Source organism: Maylandia zebra, linkage group LG16 (assembly GCF_041146795.1).
Source record: "Maylandia zebra isolate NMK-2024a linkage group LG16, Mzebra_GT3a, whole genome shotgun sequence".
Taxonomy (NCBI): Eukaryota; Metazoa; Chordata; class Actinopteri; order Cichliformes; family Cichlidae; genus Maylandia; species Maylandia zebra.
In genome coordinates, this window is record NC_135182.1 from 13787119 (window position 1) to 13810338 (window position 23220).

Below are 23220 nucleotides of genomic sequence, written 5' to 3' on the forward strand. Positions count from 1 at the left end.
GTCCAGTGGTTTTCCACTGGTTGTACAACCACAACTGGGCCTTTAGTGGTTCTCCAGGTCTCACCCGGGCAGCCGTCAGTGGTGGCTGACGGTTTCTTTAGTGGTTGTATATGTCGCTAGTTCTGCTTCGTTGGTGGTTCTCACTTTACCACACCAATTAAGTTACATGTTACAGCGGTGAACTGGGCTAAGGTGAAAGTTAACCCTTAGTGACCTATAAGGTAGAGGTTGTGTTGAACTGTCAGTGACGCATTTTCGGCCATAAAGTAGGATGTGTTGATAGTGACATATGGTGTGTTTTTGTAAGAAAAAAAGTCGATTTTTTTGCCCCACGTTAGCACAGTAATGTCTACATTGGATTTCTTGTTCTTCTTTCATTTTCCCCCTTTTTGGTGTCCCACGCAGCCAGACAGATAGAAGTCAAATACTCCAAAATACTTCTGTGAATTATTTACTGACACCTTCCCACAACAAACACACACTGAATCTGTAGCCACATAAATACACAGGCCGTGCACCAAAGCTGCTTATTCACATGCAAGTCAAAGGAAGTTTACTTACATTTTCACCCCCCAAAAAAATCCCACAAGCTCTGCGGTTCCGTCACACAACACAGCTTTCTGCCTGTCTCAGCTTCTCCGGTGCACTCTAGACGACAAATAATGGTGAAGACCAGGGAAACGTTTTAAAAACTTTTTTTTTTAATTGTGTCTCCTAGCTCTGAGTGGGACAGGCTGAGCGTTGTATGCCATTCTTCCAAGTCTATTTCAACTCGCACCACAGGAAACGCAGGAGCTGATCCAAGTTCAAAGTCACGTCTGCCGACCCCTATAAGAAGTCCTTTATTTCTCTGAAGAAGAAAAAAACACACAAAAACCTTCCCCAGATAGGGGAAAGGAGAAAGAAAATTTTGAGAAAAAAAATCAATCATCAAGAGGCTGTGGGTTTTCCCTTCTGCCTGGAAAAGAAAAAGCCTCCAACCTATTCAAAATCCCCCACAGACTAGTATTTCAACAGGTTTTAGAAGTACCAATACTCACTATGCTCACACACGTAACAAATAAATCACGTGAAATATTACACACACAATCTACAGTTACAGCTGACAAAAATACAAAAAAAAAAAAAAAAGAAAAAGCCATCTGACAGGTTTATAACATTAAACCCAACAATCCCGATCGCGCAAGGGGCGCTCTGCCCGTGTGTTATAATGGATGCCAAAGGCATATTTCTCCTCTCCGTTGTCTGACAGTATCAATATGTTGACACATTGCAAGGTTACTTGTGTGGCTTGCTTGACCTTGTGTTTCATGCATGTTTGACCTCTGACCTGTTAAGACCACATATGTTGCCCTCTTGACTCCTTTTGGTAAAATAACCCTGTTTATGACAAAGCGTCTTTGTTTTAGAGGGAGCGAGAGAGAAAGAGCGAGCGAGAGAGAGAGAATAAGAGAGAGCGAGAGAGCAGTAAGACGCCCCCCTCTTCTGTCTGAGGCATCGACAGCTTTGGGTTATTTGGAAACTATAAGTAAATAAAAATTAACCCATTCCTACACCGATTCAACAAATCCCAAACTCCATTTATTTATTACTTTTTAAAATGTATTTCCTTTTTAATCATTTTATAATAGGATTCATGTTAGAAATGGGGAAACTACGTGCCAGTGACCAGGATATGTAATGTCCTTAAATTGCCACGATCAAAGCAAAATATTTATAGCCAACTAGCAACCAGTGCTTTACCACCAAAGTGAGACATTTGTTTTATGAATTTCTAAGTGTGTAAATTATATTAAACCCAATGTGCTGCTTAATGTGGTGAGCGTAAATCAGGGGCCCTTGGAGAAATCATAAACAATGCACTCACTACTCTCCTGTGTTTTATGGATTTCCAGAAGCTCTCTTTGGAGAAGGGAATAATTTATTTATTTAATAAAGAGCACAGTCGGTACACACACGTGGTCGTGGGTGGATGTTTTTGTGTGTGTGAATTTACAATTCCCATAAAAATACATTTGACACAACAAGCGACAATAATATGGGTGCCTATAACTGCTAATCTTGAAAAGTCTCTTTCTCTCACACACACACACACACACACACACACACACACACACACACACACACACACACACACACACACACACATATATATATATACTTAATGTCACTGCAGCGCCCTATTTGTACGTATGAAAGGTCTTAAAGCAAAACCTTCAGTTGCTGATTATCAAGCTCATAAATCAGTTCAGCAGGGGGGCACGTGCAACAGGACCATAACGTGTAGAGGTTTTCCTCCAACATAATGAAAATCAATTACAAAACTTCAGTGTCCGTGGGGAAGAAAAATGCACTGCTTAATAAATATTTTAGATTCTCCCTATTTTCAAAGTCGGCTTCTTTTTTGTTTAAGGTGTACAATAAAACTCCTGACACAACTAGCTGACATGCTGATTTGCGGTTTGAGGCGAGACATCACAATTCGATTGGAAAGGTGAATTAAGACATATCAGTGATGGATACACGTACTGCTGTCAGCAGGGGTTACACCGTCACGCCATAATCTGTCATATGAAGTAAACTTAAATACAGCTGAAATGTCTGCCAACCTAAGTCATAACCAATATTTTTTTTTTTTAAAAAGCTGGTAAAAAAAATAAAGAGCTGGTGAAATGAACTGAGGAGAAGGGTGTAAAAATAAATACATTAAAAATAAGTGTTGCCTTTGCAGTTCGCTAAAATAAAACGAAAGGTTAGGCTCTGCTACTCTTGTCCTAGTGTGCTGCTGGACCTTAACACCTCAAGCAAAAAAAAAACAAACCTGGCTTACATTTTCTATTTATAAAATTTTTATTTTTAATAATTGTAATAGTTTTTGTAGTTTTTTCCCATCTTTTGTGTGTGGTGGGTGGGGTAAGATGTGTGAACATAAATATATTTTTTTTTAATCTTCAACATTAAAATTAAATGACTGCCTGTAAACACAAAGTTATTTCATATTAATCAATATATTGGGGAAATCGGTCATGTGTATATAACACTGAGTACTTAAACAGTTTTATGCATTAATGTTTAATTGTATTTGTGTTTTACTTTAAATTAAGATTTGCATAACTTCCACTTATCAGGAACGTGGGGCGTCCACTCTTGTATTTTGTGACAAATTATACTACGTCTTTGTACGTATGAATAATAAAAAATAAAAAAAACAGAACTCACTTCACATTTGAATATTTGTACATATCAATACTTGAAATATTTCACAGCATCCACAAGCGCCCCCCCCCCCAAAAAAAAAAAAAAAACCCAAAAAAACAACAAAAAATGTGGATAAACCAAAGCCGGAGTAGACTAAGGTTTGACATGTCACACAAACTGTTATTTTGGTCATCCACATGCACCAGCAGCAGTAAACACAAAGCCGCCCAAACGGATCTGCTGGTAACTTTGAGTACAACTTTTTGGAGTCAACAGCAATAAAGAGAGTGAGGGGGCGGAACCCTGCTGAGCCCCTGCGCTGAACGACAGCCAATCGCTTCGTTCTCCTAACTGCCAGTCACCGAAATCCGTCCAATACCCGCAGTGCCATTTCTAAACTGTATTCCCCACTGTGTCCTCCAACTGTTGTATGTTCTGCCAATCGCTTGAGGACAGAGTGGGAAAAGGAGCAAGCAGAGTTAGAAGCCGGACAAAAGAACTTATAGACCCCTTATATACATATTTTCCTAATGTTTTAGAGAGCGTAGTGTGGTGGGGAAAAAACAGTTGCGGTGAGTGCGGATGGACTTGTCAGTGTAGTTATGGAACCCCCTTTAAGCAAGAGGAATCCGGCGATAAGATTAGCGGATTTGGCAGCGACTCAACCCCTTCCTCATCAGAATATGACAGGCTTCCCGGGGCTAGGGGGGCATCACCCTCTCTCCCACCATGCCCACCTCCACCCTGGGGAGCTGGGCAACGACCCCGGAGTGGCACTCACTCCATTTGGACCAGAGCACATGGCACAGACAAATGCTCTCAAACTTAGCCCATCTCAGCACATTCAGAGCCATCCCGAAGCCCAGACCGCGGCATCTTTCACTTCTGCTCAGACCACAGTTGGTTTCCCCGTGGCTCACCCCCACTCAGGCTACTCAAGCAGCAGGGACTTCATCCTCAGGAGAGAACTCTCAGCCTCTGCTATGCATGCACTTGGCGACCAGCATAGTTCCGCCTCCTCCCCTCATCACCATGGCATGTTCATCTCCCCAACAGGTGCTTATGGGCACACGGAAAGTGGGGCCCATTCACTTTTCACTGGACTTCACGACCAGGCGTCCCCAGGTGCCCACCACCATGCCCTCAACGGGCAGATGCGCCTGGGTATACCGGGGGACATCTATGGCAGGCCAGAGCACTTCGGGCACAGGCCAGAGCACTATGGACCGTCTTCTCTCCACAGCTACAACTCCATGAACCTCAGTGTGAACATCGCTTCTGCTCCTCACGGAGCCGCGGGGGCGTTTTTAAGATACATGCGGCAGCCCATAAAGCAAGAGCTAATCTGCAAATGGATCGACCAGGAGCAAAGTCAAAAAAAGCCCTGCTCTAAAACTTACAGCACCATGCACGAACTGGTTAACCACGTCACGGTGGAGCATGTCGGGGGACCGGAGCAGAGCACCCACGTCTGTTTCTGGGAGGAATGTCCACGAGAAGGAAAAGCTTTCAAAGCGAAGTACAAACTGATAAACCACATCCGAGTTCACACGGGAGAAAAGCCTTTCCCGTGTCCTTTCCCGGGATGTGGGAAAGTGTTCGCGCGATCGGAGAATCTAAAAATTCACAAGAGAACTCACACAGGTCAGTACTTCAAATTGAATAAAGAATACGCACCACAGTCTGAAAAAAACATGGCTTGGTTTCAGAGAATGAGACTATGTCTGAGGCGATCTTGTTTTACTGTTCACACTCGAAACGGACGTATGAAACGATCGTGCGTAATTGCGCGCAGAAGCGAGAAAAAAAGACTTTTATTGATTAAAGAATTCGCGTGGTGAGTTACCGTGTTCCACTTTCTTTCTTAAATATAAACTTTTTTTTCCCTTACTCACCAAGACACTCGCAGTAGGCGTGAAAGGATTAGAGCATATGATTTGTAAAACGTGCTTACGTACCTACAGCACAGCGACAGAACACGCGTAAATGTAATTGTCTTTGGGCGTAGGATCCTTACGCAAAAGCACGGTTAATATATTGATGATGAGTGTATGCACATGGCAGATGGCATTTAAACAAAAAACACATGCTTTAGGCTTCGACAGATTTATTGGTAACCTATCGGGGGTGCAAAATATTTACAACTACCTCTCTGAGAGTGCCTTTAGAGAAAGACAGTTTGCTCTCATATTCTGTCTACTAAAGTCTGGCAGAGCTGCTGAGAGATAAAGAAAGTCAATTTTAGCCGAACAACTTCCTTAAATTGTAATGTGTGCTCTTTATGAGAGCTGTTTATGTTTTTTAAATAGACTGAAAGTCAAATTTTGATCAGTAAATAGCCCAGTTTTGGCTTTTTGCCACCAGTATAAATAGGCCTCTTCGCCTAACTGAATTATGTAAAATCCACAGGGGAAATAAATAATTCACTGAAGAAAAAACGTGGAAAACCCTTTGGAAATACTCTAACCAATTATTGTTATGAATATACAGGATGCATTAGACTTCACATTCCATTCCGGGTTTTTGTTGTTGTTTGTTTGTTGTGCGTGACAGGGTTGTATGTATCTTTGTGTGTGCGTGTGTGGGAGAAAGAGACCAGTACGGCACATATAGGTCTCCTGGTGTTTTCCGAACTGCCCCCTTTTCAACTACATACACACATCCCCTGTAAACTAGAGGGGCCTAAAGGCATGTTACACGTGTTCACGCGGGAATATAAAGTGGGTGTGGAGCAGTGGGTGTAATGGACGTTTAGTCTGCGGAGGCATACAGGCTTCTACACTGAACACTTGTATTTATTTAAGGTGGAATGCTGACAAGTTGTGGTATAATAGGTACAGAGCATTCAATTCCAGTTGTTATTCTGACTTATTAAAAAACTACAACAAAAACAAAAGCCATAAAGCTTTAACTTCGTGATGTTATCACTCGTAACAGTATCTGTGTGTTTCATTTCTTCAAGGAGAGAAACCTTTCAAGTGCGAGTTTGACGGCTGTGACCGAAAATTCGCCAACAGCAGCGACCGGAAGAAGCACTCTCACGTCCATACCAGCGACAAGCCTTACTACTGCAAAGTGCGCGGCTGTGACAAATCCTACACACACCCGAGCTCGTTGCGGAAACACATGAAAGTGCACTGCAAGTCCCCTCCGCCCCCTGCCACCAATGTCACCTATATTTCCTCCACAAACCCTCTCGGAGACCCTCTTTCGCCCACTTCTGAACCGCACAGGAACCGCTCCTCGAACCTCTCCCCTCAGGTCACCAACCTCAACGAGTGGTACGTGTGCCAGGGGAGCGGAGGGCCCAACCACCTTCACACCCCCTCCAGCGACGTGCCAACTACAGATTCAGACGACGAGGACTCTTTCAGAAATTCAGACCCGAGGACAATGCTCTGATACCTGGTATACATCCATGGGGACTTTCAAACTTGTCATCTAGTTGACCCGTTAAAGTGTGCATCTGTGTTGTTCCCCCACCCGGTTCACTTGAGATATTGATCAGTAGTGATACTGACTGTCCTAAAAAACAGCAAAATTACATTCAGTGTGGATGCAATGTAGCTTCATCAAACAAGAAAGGATTTTTTTTGTCCCCTTTAACCCAGATGACCCCTGACCTTAACCTAACATGTAAATCACAACTGTCCAACAATCAGTTTAAAACGGAGATTTGACATTGAAAGAAAGAACAAAATTTGCTTCCAATTTGAAAGAACCAAAAAAAATTTTTTTTTCTTTGAATCAGGTCGGACTAGAACTAGATTAATGTGTGTGTATTTTTTTCCACGAGATGAATGCAGGATTTAATTAACTGCATAACTCAAGACTCCACTGGTGTGCTGAAATGACATCTTTCACATCCTCTTGCAGTTAATAACTTCACTGCAATCAATCAGTGTCACATTAAAGAGAAGGTACTGCTTGTAGCTCCACAAGTAGAAATAATGAATTTTAAAAAAATCTAGAGGCTAGAGAGGAGGCCTTTTTTCTATTTCAGCTAATCTCTTTAAAATGTGGTACAAACTTTGAAAAAACTAATAAGAAAAAAAAACAGGAGAGGAGGCAAACATCTGAGTGTCTTAAGGGTTCGCATTTACCTTATCAGATTTATACATGTGTTTGGATTGAATTTTGTAATATTTAAGAACTATTTAAGACTATATTTTATGCAAAATACACAAGTTTAACACTTGTTAAAGAGTCCAGTAAGTCCCTTGAGACCCTAAATGTCTACACTGACAGGCTTTGATCCTGTAGGATTTGTACATATGTAATTGTGCTGATGCTTGTGAATGTTGTGTAGTTTTTAATTACAAGGAAAAAAATGTTGTTTTGTACATTGTAATTTATTTGCTGGTTTCAATGTTGTACTGGAATTACAGAAACACCAAAGAATAATAATATCAGTTTTGGTGATGCATAGTACCCTGCTGATGGTTTTTGGTTTTTTGTTTTTGTTGTTTGTTTGTTTTTTTCAGATTCACCTTTTAACTTTTTGAGTTTATATTTTTTATTTGTGCTCTGTAAAAGAAGAAACATTTACTTGAATAGGCTGTGTAATGTGAAAAGTCCCTCTCCCCCCGCATGCCTTTTGTAGTGATCTGTCTTTCATATTGAGGTGCATGGTGCCATTGGATAATAATGGATGGAGAAAAAGAGAGAGAGATGAATCAGCTATGATTGTGCAGACCTTTGATGTTCAAGAATTAATTTACAATATTAAAAAAAATCATGCTAAAATTTAATAATAAAAACAGGACATATACAGTAAATAAGTGTCACATTATATCATTAACATGATTTAAGGGTGAGTTTGATTATAAGGGGTCATTTGTTTTGGCCTTAGAAGTTTTTATAGGAGGACTGTGCCTGTACTTCTTCTTGTTATTATTATTATTTTACGCTATGTGATTTAGCAGACGTCTTTCTAACGTGGACTACACACAGTGACTGCAAAACATCAACATCAGTCTCACCTCGAGTGAAAAAGCTGAAGCAGCTCTCTTCACCTGCCTTACTGACGTTTCTATAAAATATCCAGCTCTTCTCAGAAACAGGCCTAACGGGCCAAGGAGGCTGGTACAAACTAATCACTGAGCTAATGGGAAAACTTATAGCCCCCTGATGGCGCTACCTCTGAAAGGCGCGACGGCACAAAGCAGCCGAGGCATGAATCATTCATGGGAAAAATAAAAGATAAAAAGATATCCGACAATAAGCAGAGCCTTGTATAGAGTGTATAAAACAAGCTCCCCCTCTTATTTCCTCCATTAAAACGCGAAATCTCACTTTCAAAGAGTTGCCTGTCCAGTCTATAGAATTAAAATTGACCAACGCCAGTTCTGCACCACTTCAAAGGCTGCAGCCTCTGAGAGGAAGGCTGGCTGCTTTGACAGTCTTCATGGTGCGTTAGGATTTCTATGGCAATTGGGTAGTGAAACGCTCGCATTTGAATATGTCCGTTTAAAAGGGGAGAAAAAAAATGCTAACTGCCACTAAATGAATTATAATCAAAGCATAGGATGTACCCTCTCCAGAAATGTGTGTGCTGTCACAAATATACCTTTGGCAGGTTGGCACCTAAATTCCAACCAGTCTGTGAGCGTATGTGTGCAACTAGATTCCTGTGATCACAACAAGAAAAATTGTTATCAACTAACACTCGCATATAAAAAAAAAAGAACAATGAGAAATGATTATGAGATTTAACTGATAATACACCTGACTTGGATCAGCCTGGGAGGATTTGGGGACTGAGGCAATAAAAGGCGCACAAGGGAATCGTCACCGGCGCGTAAAACAACATTAAATGAACCTAATTTTACAGCCAAAGAGGAAATAATAATAATAATAATAATCACAGCAGCACCGCAAAGCTTTAATACAAGGGCAAGTTTGTATAACACAAGCTTGATCAATTTTACAGCTGCCTTCTCAAGAAAAAAAAGAAAGAAAAATGGGGGGAGAAAAGAGAACACTTTATCTGCCGCTTCATTCAAACTATACGCACTTGTGGGCCTCTTCTTGTTTTGTGCCTCGACTTTTTTCTTTTTTATATATATAGAAGGGGTAGGGGCCAAGAGAGTAGCGTGCTCTTGTATGTCCTGTTTGGAAACAAATGCTCAATGAATGTTACAAAATAAACACGATGAAAAATAACCAGAGACATTAAAAGGAGGGAGAGTTCATTTAAAAAAGGAGTGAAGCGGTCACCCTTCAGTGAGAAACGCTTTGAAGTAGAACTTATTATCTGAGAAATACTTTTTTGGTTGTCCTAACGACGCTGTTGAATTGGAAAGGCACTCCTTTGTCAACGATTTGTTCTCCTTAAGAGGGATGTCCGTGGAAATCACTTACATGGGCCACCTTAACATACTGCCTGCAAATCAGTAACCGGCAGAGTCAGACATGCAGACGCCACTTGGGAGAGGACAAAGCAAGAAGTCGCAGTGAGAGCGCCGCTGCTTCTCAATCGCGCCCCTTTAAAAGGGGGTTGAACGATAATTTCTCAGACGAGCGTGGAGGCAAAACAAACGCCGTCTTGTCAGAGTTTACAAGCATTATCCATCTCCTGAATACTACCGGCACAATGCTCGCCAAAATTGCATGTGAAGTGATCTTTTTTTTTTGGTCACAAAAGTTAAGAGTCTCGACTCAAGACTGCAAGAGATTTGATCCGAGTACCTGCGCCAGAAACTGCAGTGCGCATGGATCACCTTTACGGCAACAGAAAAGTGCTCTTGGGTTTGGGGGGAATAAAGTACAAGAAGAAGGAGAGACAGAAGAGGGAGGATAAAGAAGTTGAGTTTAAAAAAATATTTTTTGATTAACTTTACTTTTAGTTTTGGGGAAGCAGAAATCAGGTGCGGAGACGCAAACGGCACCTCTTCACACTAACCCCCTCTCACCTCCCAGAATTCACATACAGCAGAACAGCAACACCTTGTGATACCTCTGGCCCGTTTTACCATCTCACCTAAAAATAAATAAATCACACTTCCCCCGTTTCCTCAATATGAGAATGAAGACGAGGGTGATAATCGTAAGCCACCACTCCTGTAAATAAGACACGGAATATGGCTAAATAAATCTGACATGTCGAGATTCTGCAGGTATTTCACGTCAAATGGATACCAGTTTATTAAAGTAAGTGCACAGTTCACCTACTCAGCTCAAACAAACGTCCTGATGGGTGGAAATAGTTTTTATTTATTTTCTTTAAATATTTCCTATCAGTAAGAGAATCAACCTTATAAACTAGCAGCCAGTAAAAAGACAGTGATAATAGCGTTACATTATCTGCCAGTTCTTGCTGTGGAGCCAAATGTTAATGGAGACTGATGTTTCTGAATGATGGTGGTAACTTACGAGCAAGTTCAGTTTCTCTGCACTTACAGCTTTAAAGAGCGTCTTGCCACAGGATTCCACCTGTTTGGGCGCATAACTTTGTGAGTGGGAACTTTGTTTTTACTGGCTTCATATTTGCAGTGCAGGCATTTTGCCATTTCTCAAAGCTCCCTACCTGGTTACTAGCTAGTTTAAGTTTCATGAGCATGTCAGAAAACAAGGCAGCTCAGTTTCAGTTGCACGGCTCCCGCTTAACTTCCACATTCGCAACTCCAAGGCTGCCTTTAGAGCCGATACCCCCCCACCCCCTCCTTTTTTTTCTCTTCTTTTTCCTCCAGCAGAATCAAAGTGCCCCTTTTTCAGTTTGCTCTGCAGCCATTAAGTTTTACACTTTGCACTCCAACCTGCAGGAAAAAATTAGAATTCCAAGTTAAAGGATGCGATTTAAAACATCTGCGTTTTTTTTTTCTTTTTCTACTTTTTTTGTTGAGGAGGGGAAATGAATCTTTTTCCAGAAACATGGATTGGGAACGCTTGGAGAAGTGAAAATTCTTCGTCTGCTTTTACACTCGGTGCTCTCGGACTTCTGCATGTCGCTCCTCTTCAGCCCGACATCAACAGCTGTGGTTTCACCTATTAGCCCTGATGTCTTTCCCAAAGGAGTCCGGGACTTTAAACATCTGACAGTGGGCACGCAGGGGGGGTTACTCTACTGACCTGTAGCCTACTTGGTTTTAGTTTCATAGGAACTTCATTAAATCAATTACTGTGAGCACATCATCATGTTTATAGCGTTAATAGCAAAAATATGTTGGTGTTTTTTTCTCCCCATTATAATATTTTGCCTGTTCTACAAAGACATGTAGGAGCTTTGCAGGTTAGGGCGCTTTTATAATTTTATATAAACAGAACCTGAGTGATGAGGAAAATTATTCTTGCTCTGACATTTAGACTAACTTTTTGTTAAGTGGTACCACTAATACAGGCAGAGTGTACACAAGAGCTTGCTCTTCTGTTTTAAAGTCATTTTTAAAAGCTTTCCATGACTTAATTTTAAATGCTTTTTTGGGTCAAAACATATCCAAAAAATGTCCCTCATAAGGACTATATTTTATATATATTACACTAATCGAATTAAGACTAATTATTGTGCTTTCAGCCTAAAAAATATTCTGGAGGGGCACAAGAAAAAGAAACTCAAGCAAAAAAAGCACAAATGAAGTGTAAAAACCTGCTCACAGAACACATTTCTAACAAGTGCCAGGCATCTTTGAAACACAATACACATGTGGATATTTGTAATGTTAGCACTGTGAAATTAAATTTGAAGAGCTAATATAATTCTATGTGAATGAATTGAAACAATTACATGTGGCATATTTTCAAGCCAAATAAATATTTTTTTTATTCTAATGCTTAAACAAGAAACATTTGTGTATTGTTTTGTTTTAAATGTAAGCTCTACGTTAGTCATCCCTGATGATAAACACTTTGTTCTTTACCTTGTCCTTTAGGAGGTAGATAATCTCTGGGATGAACGATCAGTGCGTCACTGGTAGAGGCATAATTATAACATTTTAACTAAGTCTTTTAGGGACTGGGTTACTTAACTGATTTCCTATGTTGTCACATGTATCATGGGTACTTTGCAGGTGCACTGCTACTCAGAAGAGTGTGATACATCACTCAGAAACTGACATAATATCTGGTGGCTCAGTAACATCTGTGGGGGTAGAGACTTGGTGCTGGTCCAAAGCCCCCATCCCAGGACTGGGAGCCACTCCAAGGCAGTAGGTGAGGAGAGCAAGGTCGTCCACGGACAACCGCATGAGCCAGGCCCTGCTACCTGGCCCTTATATTGCCCACCGGCCAGAAAGTAGAAGCTAAAGTGCAGATAAGCGTGAGCATGCTGCCCCAGTAGTCTCTTATTGAATGACAGGGCTTTCCTAAAAGCCTCTAAATGCAGGATGTAGGCTTCATCGTACTTGGAAACTAGGGATGAGAGGGGTGGAGGGAAACAGTGAACTATATGCTCAATCAAAGCGAAGCAGATGGACTTTTTAAGTCAAGGATATTTTGATTCGTGCCCAGGGATGGAACTGCTAGGTATATCTAAAAGAAACAGATTCATATCTGGCACATAAATGAGGGTTGCTTTCAGATATAAAAGCACAATCAAATTAAAAATGTTTTGATTTGAGCTCCAAAGGAAAAAAGTAAAAAAAGAGAAAAGGCATGACACAAGCTCCATAATATAGCCAGTTTATATTCATGCACTGACCTGGGTCAAGTACATGAAGGAGGCCTCTCCATAAAATAGGATTTACGTTCACCACCTGAATCCCTGCTCAAGTCCATATAATACCCTTCCTTTTCTCACTTTACATATCTTAAAACCCATCTTTGATTGCTAAGAATAATTTCAGAAGCATAGTGCCAGTCCACCAGTTTATTTCATTGCCTTTTATAAAATAAAATAAAAAGGCAATGAAAGCCTCTCTTTTGCTTGTAGTGATTGATATCAGAACCAGATTTGTGGAGAACTATCATGCTTGCAACATCAGAAAGACGGCCCCTGGATGCATCTGGTTTATTGCAGAAAAGGTCAGCATTTAGAGAGTGAAAATCACTCTGTCGCAGCTGGGGAGAGGGAGGACGGGGCATACTTGGAAAGGACAAAAAAACAAAAGAGGGTTATGTCCAGATAAGGAGGAGCAAAGAGAGCTCAAGACACAGTCCTGTCAATAAAGAAAAGACAAGGAGCTATTTGTGCCAACACCAGATAAGAGTGTGACTGGCGCTCTGCCTGCGAACATCTCGCTGTCTTTACATCGCTGAAGCACTATATGTTCATCATGGGCAAACTGGTGAAGTTGGCTACCAATCATCCTTAGCTTCGAGGTCACTGCAGGAGCTCTAATCCAATGTGATAAGGCAGTGTGCTAGCAGTAAAGCTTCGAGTATGGAGGCGCCACTGCTTCCTCAACCATGCAGTGCCAATACCTCCCTCTGACTTCATGGAGATGTCTGCGTGGATCCCAAACATCATAAGCAGCCTGAAAACCCATTCCCTTCTTTTAAACATACTTGGGTTTGGCGGTGACCGATATGGCTCTGAATGAGCAGAAGAAAATGTGGAGTCTTGATGTTTCCAACTGGCCAGGGATAAGCCAGAAAGGAAATATGGCTGGATGGGCAATAAGATTGAGATATGGGGGTCTCAATGTGACCTGGGGATTCAAAGAGATGTGGTTTGGGTCTGCTGAGGCCCCAGATGAGGCTTAAGACATGAACGATTGAATGCCAAGATGACCTATGGCAGTAATGGTGTCCTGACAGATTTCCATCCGCCATACATTTCCCTTACACTTTGTACTTAAGGGCAAGTTTGGTTTTAACGCTGGCTAGAAATCACAACGCTCCACCTCCATCTAAGGACATAAACAGCACTCTTTTACTTGCTGTGAAGACACTGATGACAGCCATAATGTGTCTGCTTGTCCCACAGGACACTTAGCGCGGGACTGTCCCAATCACAAGACTAATTGTATAATTAGGCCAGCTCCACTGGGGACGGGGACCTTTCTGGCCCTTCACAGACATTTGCCATTGTAAATGACAGTATAGCTCACAAACCATCAACGCTTATCCATCTTAGTGACACAGGCCTTGAGAGATGGTGATATTTTATTAACATGACTGATAGTTCACCAAAAGGAAAAAAAGAAGTAAAACATAACCTATAACTCTCACCTGGGGAATATTTATCACATAACGTGAGGTAATTATGCAGGTGCACTGTTCACTTCTAACAGCTCCAGCACTCGCACATTTCATAGGCATTTGAACGGAATCAGATTGTGAGAAGACCAGCCTGCAAATTATGTATTCATCACTTCAGTGGGGAGGCTGCAGAGTGGTGCTTTTCTATCAGGAGTGTGTTGGTCCTGAGGAGAAATGCAAAGCCAGAATCACCCCCTCCCCTACACATACTACTACTACAGTTCTTATTTCCCTACTACAGCCCCTCCTTAGATTTTCAGCATCACCATGCGCGTCATTATCGTTGTCAAAAGTTGTACACAGAGTATGAACTCTCGGGGATGCGGGGCTGTGGCAGACCCTGCCGGGGGGGAGCTAGAGGGGAGGAGCAGGAGGAGGTGGAGGGTGACGCGCAGGTGTCGGTGCTTCAATTCTGACCGGCCGTGACGAGGTTAAGACACTTTTCTCCATCCAGGAGGGCCCCCATAGGCGCCCTCATTAAGCAGGCCCCTGTAGCACCGAGCGGCGTGAAGAGGCGAGGTCCGACTCCTCACTCTGAAAACCTACCGCTCTCACCTGGCCTCTGTCTGTCTCGTCACACTTCCAATGGGGAGAGCTCCCAATATGAATGATAATAAGCATAATGACGACCATGCAGGTTGCTGGACGGTTGGAGTTGGTTAGGCAAGCGCCAATTTCGCGACGCCGTCTGAGATGTCATTTAAAGCGGCGCAATGCGCTGAGTAATCACTTAAAGAGTAAGCTGCACCGAGTCGCTGGTGGCTTTTTTCTTCTTCTGCAACAGAATGCGCTCAAATGACACTCCGAAATGTTTCTCATTTGTTAATTTGCAGCGCAGTCCCACACCAGCCCTCTCCTGCGTCATTTTATTTATGACGCACGTCGGAAAAGTTAAACAAATGAAGTTTCTTCAAACTTCCCCGCCGCACACTGTGACCGAGATCCAAAGGGCAAGTGGTGCTTCATTAACCGTATCCCCATTTACTTTAGATCCCCCCTGAGTCTCAGAGCGAGCGGATTAATGTCAATTACCTGTCATTTTTGCCACATCCACAATATGTTATACCGGCCTGCTTAGACGAAGCTCCGAATAAAATCCTCAGCAATGCATTCCCGCGACTTTTAAAAGAACGCATTTAATTTGTGGCGAGTTCAGTTCATTTTGAAACTTTGATTTCGTTCATCTGAGTTTTCAATTTTTATGATTATTTATTGTATTTTTGTTAAGAATCGGTGGAAGTTTCTACTCCAGACGTGGCTTAATGAATACTGGGGGAAAAGTAATTAATTCCAGAAGGTGCCGTAAAACCAGTCGTTTATTTGTGTTTGAGGTTTAAGGGGTTGGAGGCGGTGACGAAAAGCCAGGGCTGAATGTTATCTAGTTGTTTTTTCATAACAGACACAGGCCTAATCTGCTTAAACAAAAAAGGGCAAATTAGGCACACTTTAGACGTCGATTAATGTTTCCTAAATCCCAATTAGCGGGCTGTTTGGATTACAAGTTTTTCCCCATTTAGCGAGATAATAAAGAGACTCTAGATGTTTGGAGATTTATTCATTTTGTTTCAATAAACTATTCTTCGCTGACGCAGACGAATAACTGCCACCGACTCAATAAACGTGATTTCCCTTTAAAGACCTAAATTAAAGGGCTGCTATGCATGATGACCGTACCGAACAAAAAGCCACAGGACCGGACAAAGAACACACCATCCAGCTCGAGGACCAATAAGGGGTTTCTTTCACTTTTCAATCACTTCTAGTCGTGCCCGGGATTAAGAGAGGGCTCTTGACTCTCTCTTTCACACAAAACCAAGAGTGCTTGTCAGCAACTCGAAGGGAAAAAAAGAGGAGAATAATAGTGAGTCCAGGGTTATCGTGTTTAATTGGATTAGATGGTGTCATGTTGAAGTCCGGAGCATGACAAACAAGAGATAGACGGCAACACGACCGGGATAAATACAGCATTATTCCCACTTAACAGTTTTTTTTGTTGTAGTTGTTTTTAATTTTAAAAAGGAGGAGGCGGATAATTTGGTGAAGGCATTTTATTTGCTTTCTTATTTGGATAGAAAATTGCTTATACGTATCCAGTTCCTGAAAAGAGAGCATGTTTTGGCGTCTCTCTATAAAATGAAGTGAAACATGCTGAGGCTAAGAACTGTGGCGCTGGAGAGGTTTATATTGTCGGGACTGTGTTGTCGGGTTTGCGCTGTGCTCATCTGTGCGTCAAGCAGCGGCAGCAATAACAAGGTGCGCGCAGCTGTGTGCGCAGGTGCAGGTGCGAGGCCTCCACCTGCTCAAAGAGGAGAGAGGAGTGGGAGGAAGGTCCACATCAGTGCGTGCTTTCCCCCTTCCTCCTCATTTTCTGTTTTTGTCGAGATTGTAAAAATAAATAAATAAAAATAGTGCAAATAATGCCGAATTCACGTCGTTGCGTTTTGCTTTTATGACGCTTTTAAAACAGTTCAGTGATTTTTTTTTTTTAACAAGGCAAAACCCTTGTATTGTTCTCCCATGCAAATTGTGAGCGCAGCAGAGAAACACAACCCTTTTAACGCGCCTTTAAACTTTTATCTCGGAAGGATAAAGTTGTTACAGCCTCTTATTCGTCAGTTATGCTCCATTTTAACAGGTCCGACTGTCATTTTTGTTGTTGTTGTGCGTTTGTGTTTGTCTGTTCTGCTTCAAACCGTCATGTGTGACTCGACAAATGAAGCCAGTGTGAAGGCGTTTTTATAGAGGATGAGCAGATATTGATATTGCTCAGGTAAACCGAACAAAGGGACGGCGTGTAGAGAGCAGGATCACAGGGTGCGCATCAGTGCCCAACCACAGCAGATATTTTGCCAGGAAAAAAGAAAGAAAGAAAAGATTTTTTTAAAAAAGTTGCAAGGTTGTGAGGAAGCCGTAAATCTTTCTATAAATAAGTTTGTTTTCAACTTTTTTTTAATCGCTGTCAAGTCATAAATATATAATCCATCACACATTTGGAGATGATACCGACTCTTAGAGGCAGGTGTGATATTTGATGTCTGGCCCTCCTCTTTAAAGACCATACACACACACATACAGCCCCAATCGCGTAAACTTTCCATCTTGCTGATGCATTCAGGGACATTGCAATAAAACAAACAAAAACCGAGTGGCTTTTTCCCCCTCAAAACTAAGCAGAATCGGTTTCATAGTTTATTCAGGTAAAATAGTCAAATATGGAGGTGATGTCTCATTAAGCTCACAGATGGGATATAAAGAAATACATATATACATTCTGACAGCACACGACAGCCTCCTGTTTGTACGCTTGCTCTAAAACTGCTTTTTGTAATTCATCGGAAATGAAGTCGACTACAAAATAAGGAGCTATTGAAACTCATTATTCAGTAAAGTCAATAGACGAAATAAAAATAGAGATACTAAAATGTGACGACAGATGGACATTTGAGAGGAGGGGGAAATAACTTTTTGAGACTTTTGAGCCTCTATAAGGAGGCTCATTACCATGCCACCCCTCTTCCCTCTCCTCCTCCCGGACACCCGTCCTTACTCCTGGCAACAGCAGACAAAGCGGGCCGATTTTACTGGTCTCCGTCGGGGCGGGCAGCCCCTTTGATCTGAGCCCGTTAAAAAGAAGTGAATCGAGGGGGAAGTTCGAACAAGACAAAGCCTGGAGGAAGGTAAAGTCACCTAGATTTCTTTTTTAAAAAAAGCTTACCTTTAAAAATAATAAAATCTGACCATAATTTAACTTTTGAGGGCATCATTCCTAATTTGCTCTGAAGGCAAAAGCAAGCTCTAACCCGTCCAAAGGTTAGATCTCACCAGCCTGACATCTGTTAATAAACTGCACTATCTTCTTTCACTAAATGCAGATGACATTAAACGGACACACCCCGGACATCCAAAAGAACCAAGAGGGCCTTCAGAGGCCTGCGCGGCTTTGGGGGCTTCAGCTCAATAGATACAGTTAAATCCCGCCCATCATCGTCAGGATGGGTCTTTAGCAGGTGGATAGAAACTAGAACAATATTTATACCCGTGAGGAGAATGAAGCGTCGTCATTATTCGGCTTGCATTGGGAAGAAAAAAAGGTCATGAAAATTATATAATTTATGGAATAGTTTTAGACACACTGCATTTTTTAAAAGAAAAGATTTATGGCACAAATTAAAAGTGAGAGGAGACTTGGGGTTTGATATCTCTCCTGATTTCCTCCCACGCCGTCCCATCCTCTCGGATTTCACTCGGTGATGGGGACACTCAGACAAAAGGTCTCCTCAAATGAAGTTAGTAATGGTCCACATGTGCCAGATGAATCACGCAGCACAGACAGGGCCGCGATTAATTTCATTTCATATCATCCAAACGCAATGTTTTTGTTTGTTTTATGGGGGGGGGGGGGGGGGGGGGGGGGGAGCAGACGAAGAGTGGACATGCCCCTGCCATCAGTGGGAGAAATTTAAAAGGTTCCGCCAAGAACGAGTTAGTGAAGATTGTGTGGACGCTGCCAAGCAGGCAGACCATTCAGAATACAGCAGCTGATATTAAAAGAAAAAAGACCCTAAATCAAAGTAAAGGTAGAGCATTTCTGTGTGACTTGACACAACCTGCAGTTCAAATACACGTGCCACATTTTTACTCTTAAAAAAGAAAAGAAAAAAAACACCTGAAAATTGTATTTCTGCAAGGCCATGATGATACCTAAAAAGAAAGTAATTTCTTTTTATTTAAAGCCCTTTTAAAAATATATATATATAATTTATTTTTTGTATAAGCAGTCCGTGGTAAGGGATAACATTTTTGCGGGGTTGTGCGCCTGAGGGCAGTGATATAATGAAAATTAAGAAGCGACTGTAACAGTGCCGTCACAGTTTCGTAGAAACACGGCCCATCGCAGTCACTTTGAAAATGTCCTCATTTATTTAAAACAATATTACTAAATATTGAAACAGAGTTAATTATCGTAAACGAAATGTTTCTATATTGAGCAGCTGTGCACACCTTATTTTTAAGCCGTTTTTGCTAATAGCTTTACACTTCTCAAACTGTGCGCCAAGCGCAATAACGAGGTATTTTATTGCTTTAGAATAATCTTCTGCTGCAATTAGTTTGTCATATATTGTCATTACAAGTCTATTAAAACATCAAGTCATTATTTGGGCATCCCCGGGCTGGGGAATTAGAATAAAACTATCTTTGCCACACGGGTCCCATTTAGATTAATGGAAAAATATGTAAAACATTTCGTTTTAATTTTCTTCTGACAGTGTTTTGCATACATGCATTTTCTCCGCCTGCGCTGTCCCTCATTATTTATGAAAGCAATCTCGACCAACACATTACCGGGCTATGAAATACTGCTTGCAGCCTAATTGATTCCCGTCACAATTTTGTGAGGTTATAATCGTGTTAATTGTAATTTAATCTCTCTGGGAATACCGGAGAGATGTATTTAAATACAACAGTCGAGCGAGCTGGGAAGATTTTATCAGTTCCACACATAATAGAAATGTCATGTAGAATTACACAGGCAGACAGGGATGCATTCCTCTAATCTACAGAGATGTCACCTACATCGTTCACTTTGCCTGCCCCCCATTTCCAAATGTTACGGAATTGGAAAGTCGTCTAAGTAAGTGCAAAGATACCAGGAAAGGGGGGGGGGGGGGGGGGGGGGGGGGGGGGGATTAAGAAATACCCAATAATAACAAGATCATTGGGCGGAAGGTAAACATGATATTATATGTGGCTCATTAACCTTCAGAGGGTGTTGTGCTCTTTTTTTTTTTTTCAAAACATAAAGTGACCAAATCATTTCCTGATCAGCCACAGACGAGCTGCCCTTTTTGCTTTGTCGCTGCATGATGCCATGTGCTGCTTCCTCTGCTCTGAAATCTGCCTTCCTGTCTGTGGGGACACCTGTTGGCACAGAGCAACTTGGAAAAGCCAGCTTGTCTCATCAGACTGGTCGCGCTGTCATTGCTGGACTCTCATTCTACTGCGCTCTAAACAGTTATTTTATTAATGGCGGCAATGCTACAAAAAAAACTAACTAAAACTTGACTAATCAAAATAATCAATGTATGTATTTAAAGTATACTAAATATTTCATCCATCTGCATACTTTCACATTAAAAGCAAGGTGTGTTTGCTGAATACATAAGATAAAGTATACAGATGGAGGGAATATTTAAGACTCAGCATTATATAAAGTGGGGACTGACGCTGTCTAGACAGTCAATCATTTTATTCATTTGCTTTATCTTTATTTCTGCAACTTTTTAAAAAATTCTCACTCAGATCAAAAATGCATCAATAACAAAACACCTAAAAGTTTAAAAAGTTAAAGTAAAGTACTTCAAAGTTTGATGAAAGTCTCCACTGAGTGATTTTGAAACAAAGTTACACCATAATCAAAGCTCATAATGCAACCCAGAGGTAAAAGAACTCATCTCTTTTAATTACTACAGTTTTTGTCACAAGGATGAGCATAAAGATGCCCGAGATCTGTTCTGAATGGAATGACCTACAAAGCCTCGCAAAATAACTCTACCTAAGTAATATTTTGAGGAGGAGGTTTATTTAGTGGAAGTCAAACAGCAGCAGTGTTTTCCACCAAATTCAGGGTATAATTTGGCTGACAACAAACAAACAAACACACACACACACACACACACACACACACACACACACACACACACACACACACACGCTGAAGGGGTGGGGAAAAAAATTATGTGGCCAAATGCCAAAGAGACAGCTTACTGTTAGGGTCTTTGGCTGGACCCAGGAGTGGCTTCGATCTTTTTGTCTGGGCCTGGCCTGGCACAGACACCAACCCTGCCCCAGACACAATAGATCATACAGTAAGAGATAGAGATAGAGAAAGAGAGATGGAGAGAGAGAGGGAGAGACAGAAAGTGGATGAGGTGGGGTAGAGGAGGTATGGCGCCTTTCATTACCATGGTCACCAATGGCACTATTAACCATTCAACACCCCCCCAATTATCCTCCTATCCACAGTCAGAGAGAGACAAAGCCCCAGTCCTGGTCTGCTGGAGCAACATGGCCACTAATCTGTCTCATTCTAACATCACACCCACTTCACTGTCTGTGCAAGTCAGACACGGACAAGCACTTCACAAAGCCCCTTTATGCTTCTGTTTGTGATGAAACAAACTTCTCTGCCTCGCTCGCTAACGAGTTCATCTTTATGTTTCGCTGTTTATAAGATTAAAGTTCCTTAGATGCCAATTTAATATCGGATCACCTTAATCTCAAGATAAATGATTCATATAAAGACTACTGCTACCAGCTTGTGTACTTTTTTCGTCGAAGTTAATGGTGAGCCTGACGCCACACGCCTTCTCCATCAACACACAATCAACCACAGGCTCACAGCTGTCACAGAGAGAGCTGCATGCCATTACTAAGGAGAATGATACCAAAAAAAAAGCTAAATTGTGAGTTTATTTGCTTCCATCTGGGTTTTTCTTTTCTTTTCTTTTTTTAAAAAGCAAGCAGGACTTTGATGTTTGTGAGTCAGACCCTGCGCAGGGGGCTGAGGCCTGACTTGAAGTCTGGGGCCCAATGAATAGATCCACAACAGTGGCTTGTTGTGTTTGTTTACCCTTTTGCCCAGCTGCCTGGACCGTGGAGATGGGAGAGCATTTATCATGACCTAGGAGAAAGAGGAGGCATGGTCACACACACAGACACACACACACAGACACACACACACACTGCAGAGCATGCCAAGAAAGCTGCAAGGGCAATAGTCCTTGTAAGTGAGTTTTAAGAGGCAAATACTGTCGACACATGATAGTTGCAGAGTTGGTATTGCTGAAAACAATGTGAATTGGACCTCAGCAGCAAAATTAACAACAGTTTTGTTTTTTTTTTAAAAGGGAAAAAAGCTACATAAATCAACCTTAATAAAACCAAAAATCACAAATGAAATCCACAGTTTCCACACTGCATTTTTGTGAAGCAATGAGACGATGGCTGAAAAGTTTTTGAAATGTCACTTTAGCCACGAGATCAGCAGCCTTTCCAGTTTCCTTTGACCTCCACGTCCCAGATTAGTCGTGTGGTTCCTGCCATTTCTTCTCACCAGTTGTGTTATTTCCTTGGCACCGCGGCACAGAGTGTTATTATGTTCTGAGCCTGCTTCAGCGAGGGCATGTCTATCATGCTGCCGAGGAAGGTGAACGCACCCTGAACAGGTTTGCAACACAAGGGAGAACACAGAGAGAAACATAAGATCAGACGTGCCCAATAAAACGCATTTGATCCTGATTTGCATGACGAATGCTCGGAATGTCTGCCGTACAATATAACCCTCAAGTGTTATTTAAACTGACAGTTAGCAGCAGACATATTAGTCAAAACAAAAAATCTGCAGAAAAAAGACCCTTTAGTCAAAATTGTTGTCAGTGGCTGGAGGTAAAGATTATGAAAGGCAAGCACCTGTCACATTGTAAGACAAAGGGACAAATCCTGCTCACCATTCAAACCATTACGTACGCACTCCCCTCTCACACACAGAAAGACACGTACACATGCATACACAGCAGAGGGATGGGTAAGATATGAATCCCTCGGGCGATGCTTAGTAGGAGCAGCCCTGGCAGTGAGAGAGGTGTAGGCAGATTGTGTATTACCTCAGCAGATAGACCACAGAGCTCAGCACACAGGATCCAACCATGCACTAAATTAGGAACAATAATATTGTACACTTAATTGGCCCAGCTCCCCCCACCCCTCCACCCTCCTATGTTGTCTCTGAGAGTCACCCAGGGGTGTACAGTACGTATTCTCTGGAACTACAGAGGTGTGCATCACAAAAATTGTGTATCACAAAAGATCGGTCTGAGTGATAGAGCA

The 23220-nt window shown here is 41.8% G+C and overlaps 2 protein-coding genes across 2 annotated transcripts in view; one reads left to right on the forward strand and one right to left on the reverse strand.

Annotated features, from left to right (window-relative positions):
* The first annotated feature begins 3542 nt into the window (after nt 1-3542).
* On the forward strand, nt 3543-7979 carry zic5 (Zic family zinc finger 5). The gene is made up of 2 exons (XM_004567971.3): nt 3543-4842; nt 6161-7979. Exons 1-2 carry the CDS (start codon nt 3801-3803, stop codon nt 6598-6600), a joined length of 1482 nt encoding a protein of 493 aa, XP_004568028.1. The 5' UTR covers nt 3543-3800; the 3' UTR covers nt 6601-7979.
* Nucleotides 7980-21785: 13806 nt separating this feature from the next.
* Nucleotides 21786-23220, reverse strand: part of clybl (citrate lyase beta like) — a 66200-nt gene continuing 64765 nt past the window's right edge. Inside the window, exon 8 of the mRNA XM_004567972.5 lies at nt 21786-22551. Within this exon, the coding sequence (XP_004568029.3) occupies nt 22456-22551 (96 nt within the window). The 3' untranslated portion in view covers nt 21786-22455. The remainder of the gene's footprint in view (nt 22552-23220) is intronic.